The sequence below is a fragment of the Malus sylvestris genome, chromosome 13, assembly GCF_916048215.2.
Source record: "Malus sylvestris chromosome 13, drMalSylv7.2, whole genome shotgun sequence".
Taxonomy (NCBI): Eukaryota; Viridiplantae; Streptophyta; class Magnoliopsida; order Rosales; family Rosaceae; genus Malus; species Malus sylvestris.
The window spans coordinates 20302381-20312145 of record NC_062272.1 but is presented as its reverse complement, the minus strand read 5'-3'; the positions used below and the strand labels follow the sequence as shown (position 1 = coordinate 20312145).

The 9765-nt window shown below is 40.5% G+C and overlaps 1 protein-coding gene across 4 annotated transcripts; it reads left to right on the top strand.

The window, feature by feature from the left end:
* Positions 1-4308: 4308 nt before the first annotated feature.
* LOC126597409 (protein unc-13 homolog) lies at positions 4309-9750 on the top strand. Of its 4 annotated transcripts, XM_050264208.1 has the most exons (6): positions 5564-5979; positions 6109-6217; positions 6512-7396; positions 7591-8037; positions 8125-8311; positions 8426-9750. In XM_050264208.1, the coding sequence occupies exons 3-6, from the start codon at positions 6512-6514 to the stop codon at positions 9403-9405; spliced, it is 2499 nt and encodes an 832-aa protein (XP_050120165.1). In that variant the 5' UTR covers positions 5564-5979; positions 6109-6217; the 3' UTR covers positions 9406-9750. The 4 variants fall into 4 exon arrangements, with proteins under 4 accessions (XP_050120164.1, XP_050120165.1, XP_050120167.1 ...); XM_050264207.1 differs by lacking the exons at positions 5564-5979; positions 6109-6217 and adding an exon at positions 4309-5101; XM_050264210.1 differs by lacking the exon at positions 6109-6217.
* The last annotated feature ends 15 nt before the right edge of the window (positions 9751-9765 follow it).

Sequence of the window (9765 nt, the reverse complement as noted above, 5' to 3'; positions counted from 1 at the left end):
ATATCAATGTAAAATTTTTAGGATTAATAACAAGAGCATATATAAACAAAACTAAATTTAAAATAGCTTTAGTATTCATGGTAAAGTAATGAATTAAAATTAATGATGCTGATATTCGATTGAAAATATATTTATTGAAAATCAAATATGACTTACAGAAGTCTCGTCTATTGACGATTTGGAAATTTAAAGACTGATCCGGGAGCTCGCAGGCATCCTTGATTTCTTAAAATTAAAATATATTTATATTACAATATTTTTTGCTGAGAAGCTGTAGACTCTGTTCGAAGTGAATACGCCGAGTTCTCTTCTTCGAAAGAAGCCCCCTTCAATGAAGCTGGAGATTTCCTCTTGTAGGTTGAGGAGATGATCCGGAATGATTGAAGGATGGAAGCGGGAATTCCGCTCTGCATGTGCTACTGCTGTAAAGAGACCGAAAGCAGAAGATGCTGTCGGAGACTGTGACTTTCACGAGGGTGAATACTGTGGATGAATAGTAAAAGTGATTTTACTATTCATGAATAGTGTCTTGCCTGCTACTGCTGTTTTCACTTGCGGCTGGCATTGTCTTCATATGCAGCAATTACAAAATACTCTACTGAGTCTAGATACAATGTATGCTACTGAGATTACATTTATACGAATTTAGAAATTCCTATACATGCTATTACAAGTTTAAAATTCGTAAGGGTCTTGGGAATCAGGCGGGAAAATATTTCCTTGTGTGGCTACTGCGCACTGTGATGAAGCATCCGAAGAGTTGTCGGAGTCCGAACCATCTTCATTTTCTTCTTGAAGTTCCTTCATGAGGATTTGGGCTAGAGCCTTGAGCTTTGATGATTTCTTCTTCTTCGAACTGCTCGAAGATCTGGATGACTTGGTCTTGCCTTTGAGAGAGGAAGAAGGACTAATGTCCGATAATGAATCGATTTCTTCCTTGGTTGGTTCTGGTAAAGCAGTTGTTGGAGAGGCTGCTACTGCGGGTACTGAACTGGAATTCATGGGGAAGTCCCTGAGCACAACTTCAATGATCTTCTGGTAGTTGAACTTGTCCCACCATTTGATCATATATATATAGATATATATATATATAGATATATACGGTGGTTACTAAATAAGAAAACAATTCCATCCCTTTCAGATCTTATATGTATATATAAGCATTCGTAAAACTTCAGAGATATGCAAAAGTTTTGATAATGTTAAACCAATGAGACCTTAAATACATATTCCATAGATAGAACAATTACCATATCTGCTTACAACATTAATATCCATAAGCCAAATTATTCATATGTGAACATAGGCATCTGTAAAGTTTGAAAAAACATTAGCTTGTTCATGACTTATAATCAAATACTGCACGAAAGTAATATGAAATGTAAATCTACACTAACAACATGAAGTAATATGAAATGTAAATCTACACTAACAACATGCCTGAGTCCTCTTCTAGACGAACCTCAATTAAATGACAGAAGTAATATTTAGCAAATAGTAATTGTATAGCTTCAGTCTTATGACAATGCAATCATGCTGATCTCTAATTGAAGGTCTAATAGCCATGCATCTTTGCAAATATACAATTATAAATGATCAGAAAAGAACATGACAGGTTGTTCAAACTTGAAACAGCAAAAAAAATCAAGGAATGCAGAACTAAGGATTGTCAAATGGCACAACATGGAGAAAGGATGGAACAAAGATATCCATTGTGGTGATGTAATAGTCTGTGATGCGTAGTAAGTCGAGTTAAATGAAAAAAATACCATTTCTAAAAACAACAAATAGACATTTAAACCTGTTGTACATATTGGTTGTTAGAAAGTTTCAAACACAGTTAGAGATTTGTATTATAATTTAGTTTGTATAAAAGTTAACAAAACAGAACAAAATTTTAAAATGGATTGACAAATACCTTAGTAATGGTTGATTTGGTGGCTGCTGTGTGAATGAATGGTTTGATCTGTATGCTTGTGTTGGATCTACATGCATATGAAAAATAAAATTAAAAAGTGCATCACACAAATACAGAAGCAACCAAGAAATGGAAAAACAACCTAGCAACATAGAGATATTCGAATGATGTGAAATGGAAAAAGAACCTGAAGGTGATTTGGTGAGAAGCAATTAGTGGGAAAGTATGAAGAAACACACAATGAGCACAGTGCAACCCCTTTATTTATAAAGACAGAAATCTGACTCTAACAGTGAACTGAACAGTTAATTAAACAACCAAAACTCCCAAATTTAAAAACAATAAACTTAAAAAGGAGTTTGAATTTTGTTTACCTATAAGCAAAGGGAAAAAAAATATCTGAAAAACACAAAAATCAAGACAGTGTCATCCCTTAATTCACAAAGACTAAGAGCAAAACTCAAATAGTTATCGAAACAATTAATAAATATCTATGACACCTTTAATGAAGCTTACTGGCTATGTGCAATGGAGCACCACAAATTTATCTACATTTTGGTTGTTAGGAGAACGGATTAGGTTGTAGGAAAAAATGTGGACATACAGCTAACCCTAGAGGTGATCTGAACAACCTAGAAAAGACTAAGAGCAAACCCTAATAGCTAAGTAAACAATATAAAATATCTATGATAGCATTAATGATAGAAAAAATATCTATGACAATTTTAATAAATGGAACGGCTAATCAAACAGTAAACAACAATTAAAAACAATAAACTGAAAAAGAGTTAACACTAAGGTGAGCTGAACAATCTACAAAAGATCTATGACAATTTTAATTAAGGAACAAAAAACTTGTAACAATTCTAAAACAGAAAAAGGATCAATCAGACAAAAATTAATCAAGAAACAAACAAATTAAAGCAATGGAAGACCCTAATTCACAAAAACAGAGACATAATCCCACCACCCAACTCAACAATTGATAAACATCCATTACAATTTGAATGAAAGAACAAAATATAAATGAAAATTTTAACAAAGCAAATGGCAATTAGACACTAAACAATGAAAAAAAGGCAGTTCATTACCTTTTGAATCAAGGGAGAAAATTGAAAACCCAGACCCTGCCATTCATCCCTCACCCATCCCCTCCTCACCGCCTCTATGCGTAACCCGTTAACCCTAAAGAATACACACACCCATGCTTTCCGCTCTGTATCTCTCTCCCTGGCCATCTCTCTCTCTAAAATGGGAGAAAATTCCATAGATCCTGGCAGAGCACCTACCTTAATCTCTCTCTCACTCAGTCCAAACCCGTAGCTCCCATCTCTCTCCAATCTGTCAGGCCCTGTGTCTCCCTCCTCTGTGGTCGCTCTGTCCCCCTCTCTCCGCTCGCCAGAGGCACACCCAGCTGTCTCCGAGTAAAAAATGGGAGCGATTGTCTCTCTCCAATTTGTCAGGCGTGATGTCCCCCTCCCGTCTCTCTTGCCGAGTCAAACATGAAATGCAGCCAATGGCTGAAAGAAGGTTTTTAAGCCTGAGTGGCAATTTTGTAAATTAAGTGAAGTGGGTTAAAAGCATCAGTGGCTATCTTGTAAATAAACTGAAATCAGGTACAATGAACAGTAAAGAACAATGCCAATTGCAATGCTTTCTTTAGACTAAAGTAATGTTAATTGTGCCTCATCTTTGATCGACATCCGTATATCAAAGTTCACATTGGAATTGACATCAACAATTAGCTTCAGTTTTCTTCTTAGCAAACTCATGTTCTTTATCATCGTGAGTCCGACCAAGGGTGTTTAGAAAAAAATAGCAATTTGGTGTATTTTATGTTAGAGTATTTTTAGTATTTTACGTATTAGGGTTTTGTAGTATAAAAAAAAAACAGATAATGAATACAAATGTAGGGAACAATTTTCTGGCAAGTAGGTGTATGAATCTAAATCATTCTTCTCTCAATGAGCTGGAGTATTGTAAGTAGTATCTAATCTAACTAACTAGCTAGCTAGCTTTTATTGTTAGTGATCAATCTGTTTGGTGATGAACATATTCCATTTCACCCTAATCCAAGTATCTTTCCCAATCAATTTCCCAAGTCCCAATACGTACGGACATATTCCAAATTATTTGGAAACAGTATTCATATGATTACAATGCAAAACGATGACAAATCAGAATTTAATTAATTAAATTAAAAGAGAATATTTAATTAAGAAGCAGGAGCAACAAAGCAAATATTCGGAAGCGACTTTGCTATCTATGTCGCATTGCTTCTCGTTTTCTTCGCACAACAGCGTTGGCAAAGCCATCGATCGACCGATATCCCAACAGTCCACACAAACAGCCCTCCTCCTATTTGGGTCCTTCCTCTCTCCCCTCTCTCTCTCTCTCTTCTTTCTCTCTCTCTCCCAACACAAACCCGCTGGCATCAGCATAACCAATCGCATCTCTCCCTAATTTATTTCCTTCCTCCTTGTTCTCCTCTCTCTTTTAAGAGAAATGCCCGTTTTGTCTCTTCCGCCGGATATCTGACTTCCGACCGCTACATCATCTCCCTCTCCCTCATCCGCCCCCGCCCCAGCTTCCATGGGACCCCATCACCACTCTCGCCGCGAGTCCCTTTGCAGCTCCCTTCTCGCCCCCCGTCCGGACTACCACGGCTCCGACCCTGACCTCGTCTGGCCCTTCGGCAAGCTCGAGGGCATCGACCGTGATGAGGTGCGCGAGACCACGTACGAGATCTTCTTCACGGCGTGTCGGTCATCCCCTGGCTTCGGGGGACGGAACGCCCTCGTGTTCTACTCCAACCACCAAGATAACAACAACAACAACAGCAATAGTAATGGTGGGGAGGGGAGCGGGTCGGGATCGGGGTCAAAGGTAAACGGGGTGGTGACTACACCGACGAGCCGGGTCAAGCGGGCGCTCGGGCTGAAGATGCTGAAGCGGTCTCCGTCGAGGAGGATGACTTCAGGTGCCGGAAATGGTGGATGGTCAAGTCCCTCCTCGCCAAACGGATCGAATAGTAGTGGCTCCCCCGGGATGTCGTACACCCTGCCGCCCTCGAGGCCGAGGCGGCCAATGACGTCGGCCGAGATCATGAGGCAGCAGATGAGGGTCACGGAAGGCAGCGATAATCGGCTGCGGAAGACGCTCATGAGGACCCTCGTAGGCCAAGTACGTATTCATTTCAATTTAGATATCTCCATGCATGCAAATGTTCCATGCATTTGCTTTATAATTAATTAATGAATGTAAATTACGAAATTTAGCACAAAGAAAAGTTTAAGGTAATTGATGAGAATGAGCAGAAATTTTTAGTTGTGACCAAAATACGGATGGTACACCACATATTTTTATATAAATGATGGAAAATTTTAATTTTTAAGTTATTAACCTTTTAACACACATAATCCATCATTTATATAGAGACACGTGGTGTAACACCTCGTGTGACGGTCACACCGAAAAATCTCCCGAGAATGAGCACGAAAACCTCTCGAGAAAATTTTCGACGTTCCTGGCACACTAAATGAGTTGGCATTCCCAACAAATAACAATTTGCCACCTAGCTCTTAAATTTTTCTGGAATAAAAAATGACAAATGTTAATCCTATGTCAATACAACTCCTAATCTAACCCTAATATCAAGAATTCTCAATAACTCAGACTAGCAAACACATAAAACCCTCCACGCCGCTGCCATTCCAGCAATAACCCACCTCCACCGACGGTTGGCGAATTCATCCTCGACATCCCGTCTCTTCTCACTTATTTCCTTGTTTTCTCTCTCATCCTTCCGTTTTCTCCTTCTCTTCGGCATGGGACCCAAGATGGTCGACGACAACTGCAATCCTTAAATCTGCTATCTCCGATTTCCGATATAAGAATCAATGAGGTCGCTGACCTCCCATATGTCCTTATCCAGCGAAAGAAAAAAAGGAAGAGAAAAGGAGAAAGGAAGGGAAAGGGAGAGAGAGAAATAGGTGAGGCCTGGAGTTGCAAAAGATGGATGGGTGGGGTGAGGGTGTTGAGCACAGAGGATCGGAATCTGGGTAAACTTTGTTTTATTTTTAGTTAAGTTCTTCTTTGTTTTATTTTTAGTTAAGTTCTTCTTTTTTTTTCCTTTTTTTTTTTAAGTTACACGGGTGAAATTGAAAGTTGAAAAAAATGAATTAATTCAGCTATCCCTAAAAGGAAGAAGGCCAGGTGTTTGATGCTCATTGGTCTGGAACACCAACTGTCACTAGTGAGTTGGTATTCGTATCTAGAAAAATTTCTCCCAAAGTAAAAGTTGAGTTTCTCACTCTCATCTTGTTTAATTTAACTTGTAACAAATGATAATTGCTGATAATGTTACATTCCGTAGTTTCTTCAAAATCCCATAGTTCCCATTACATTCCGTAGTTTCTTCAAAATTTCATAGTTTCCATTTATATAAACGACTCACTTTTATAATTGTGATGTGGTCTGTAAATATGATACAAATAATTTAACGAAGTAGGAAAATGCGATGCATCATGCATGTAGCACAAGTTCAATGACATTGAATTTGGTCGCTAATTAATCATGTTCTTCCTAATATAGATGGGTAGGCGAGCAGAGACCATAATCCTCCCACTAGAACTCCTTCGACATCTAAAGCCATCCGAATTCAACGACTCCCACGAGTACCATTACTGGCAAAAGCGGCAGCTCAAAATCCTCGAAGCTGGTCTTCTTCTGCACCCTTCAATCCCACTAGACAAGTCCAACACATTCGCTTTGCGTCTCAGAGAGATCATCAGAGCGGGTGACACCAAAGCCATAGACACAGGAAAGAACTCAGACACCATGAGAACCCTTTGCAACTCTGTAGTCTCCTTATCGTGGCGTAGCTCCAACGGAACTCCAACAGATGTGTGTCACTGGGCTGATGGCTACCCTCTCAACATCCACTTCTATGTTGCTCTCCTACAATCAGTCTTCGACATCAGAGATGAGACATTAGTATTAGATGAAGTCGATGAACTGCTGGAGCTGATGAAGAAGACATGGTCGACCTTGGGGATCACTAGGCCAATTCACAATGTGTGCTTTACATGGGTGTTGTTTCAGCAATACGTGCAAACCGCACAGATTGAACCCGACCTTTTGTGTGCTGCTCATGCTATGCTTGCAGAAGTGGCGAACAATGCCAAGAGGCCTGATAGGGAGGCTTTGTATGTCAAGATTTTGTCTTCGGTGTTGAGCTCAATGCAGGGGTGGGCGGAGAAGAAATTGCTTCGGTACCATGATTATTTCCAAAGAGGTACAGTTGGCCAAATTGAGAACCTTCTCCCTTTGGCCTTGTCATCCTCCAAGATCTTGGGTGAAGATGTTACAATCACAGAAAGGGGAGGAGGAGTAAAAGGTGATATAAAGGTGGTGGACAACTCCGGGGACCGCGTGGACTACTACATTCGATCTTCTATGAAACAGGCTTTTGCAAAGGTTTATATGCTGCAGCCCATTTGCTTGTTTAACCAGATATCCGGTATGTTATGTTATGTTATCCAACAGTGAATCAAGACCGGTCATGATTTCACAGTTTGGTAAAATAGCATGCCAATGTTACAATAGGCACTTCCCATTATACCGTACAAATGTAATAGAGATATGCTTCTCATCTTCACATTTTTGTGTAGATTATGGAAGCTGGAAATGTCACTGAAGTGGCAGAAGACGCCGTGACTGATACGTTGTTTCAGTTAGCTCAAGAGACAGAGGAGTTGGCCTTGAAAGAGAGGGAAAGCTTCAGTCCTATACTCAAGAGGTGGCACACAACTGCAGCTGGTGTTGCGGCTGTGACACTGCACAACTGCTATGGAGCTGTGTTGAAGCAATACCTAAACGGAGTCTCCACGCTTTCAGGTGAGACAGTTGAGATATTGCAAAGGGCAGGAAAGCTAGAAAAGGTTCTGCTCCAAATGGTGGTTGAGGACTCTGCTGAGTGCGAAGATGGTGGCAAAGCAATCATTAGAGAGATGGTTCCATATGAAGTTGATACCATCATAATGAACCTCTTAAAAAGATGGATTCATGAGAGATTAAAGAGAGGGAAAGAGTGTGTTCACTGTGCGAAAGAAAGCGAGGTATGTTTTATGCTTGCTTTATAACCGTATTTGATAAAAATCCATTTTCAAATTTGAGCTTAAATGAACAAGATATTTGTGTTGTAGACATGGAATCCAAAGTCCAAATCGGAACCTTATGCGCAATCAGCTGAGGAGCTAATGAAACTGGCCAAGGAAACCGTGGATGACTTCTTCGAAATTCCAATAGGAATTACTGAAGATATAGTTCAAGATCTTGCAGATGGGTTGGAGCATCTCTTCAAGGAGTATACTTCATTTGTCGCCTCTTGTGGTAAGAGCCATTATTTCATATTAGGGATCAGTAATATGATGTCATGTTATGTTTTGGTATAAGATTAAGATTTTGGTAAAATTTTGTGTTGATCAAAGGATATTTCTTTCTCAGGTTCGAAACAGAGTTATATCCCTACACTTCCTCCTCTAACAAGGTGCAATCGAGACTCGAAGTTCCTCAAGCTGTGGAAAAAAGCTAGCCCTTGTAGCATTGGAGCGGAAGGTTTTCACCCAAATGGAACAAATGATGGTCACCATCCTCGCCCATCAACGAGTAGAGGAACACAACGCCTCTACATCCGCCTCAACACTTTGCATTATCTCCTTCCCCACCTTCATTCGCTTGACAAAAACCTCTCCCTCTCACCTCGAATCATTCCTTCAACACCTCGCAGTCGTCCTGCCAAGAACCGCAAGAGTCACAGCAATGCCTCTTCCTACTTTGAATTTGCAGTGTCAGGCATCCAATCGGCCTGCCAACATGTCTCGGAAGTCGCTGCCTATCGCTTGATCTTCCTCGACTCAAACTCGGTCTTCTACGAGAGCCTCTATGTTGGTGATGTAGCCAATGTAAGAATAAGACCTGCGTTGCGAATTATCAAGCAGAATCTCACTCTCTTGGGAGCAATTCTCACCGACAAAGCTCAGGCCTTGGCGATCAAGGAAGTAATGAAGGCCTCTTTCGAAGCATTCCTCATGGTTTTGGTTGCTGGAGGAAGTTCCCGAGTGTTTTACCGAACTTACCATGAGATGATACAGGAAGATTTCGACAGCTTAAAGCGTGTTTTTGGCACTTGCGGAGAAGGGTTGATAGCCAAGGATGTGGTGGAACATGAGGCGGAGACAGCGGAAGGGGTGATAGAGCTGATGGGGCAATGTACTGAACAACTCGTGGAGGATTTCAGCATTGTGACATGCGAAAAAAGCGGGATTGGAGTTGTGGGATCAGGGCAAAGGCTGCCTATGCCTCCGACAACAGGACGGTGGAACAGATCAGATCCAAACACAATATTGAGGGTGTTATGCCACAGGAATGACAAAGCAGCAAACCAATTCTTGAAAAGGACATTCCAGCTAGCAAAGAGGAGGTGATGGGAATACTTTTTCATCTACATGTGAAGCCAAAGTGTAAGTATCTACGGAGCATTTTAGAACCAACTTCGGGCGTTGTGACCGAAGAAGAAATATTCGAGGGAAATGTGAGGGGGGCATGCATTGTATCCAAGCCTACAGAACTTTCAATGCCAAACCAAATATATTGCGGGGGATCGCGATGGAGAGATGATTGTACAAATTTGTCGTTGTGATTTGTAGGTATTGATTGTTAATCCTCGTCCCCAATTGGGACATTGTTGTATTGTATCATAGCCGTTGTGCGCAAATGGAGTTTGTGAAGGTCATTTTTCGCAAAACAAATCAACTCTTAATATATTTTTACGCCGTAATTCGTCT

Coding starts and splice junctions, on each gene's coding strand:
- LOC126597409 (XM_050264207.1), top strand. CDS start 4,511: ATGGGACCCCATCACCACTCTCGCCGCGAGTCCCTTTGCAGCTCCCTT. Junction 7,397..7,590: donor TGAAACAGGCTTTTGCAAAG/GTTTATATGCTG, acceptor ATTTTTGTGTAG/ATTATGGAAGCTGGAAATGT. Junction 8,312..8,425: donor TTCATTTGTCGCCTCTTGTG/GTAAGAGCCATT, acceptor TTTCTTTCTCAG/GTTCGAAACAGAGTTATATC.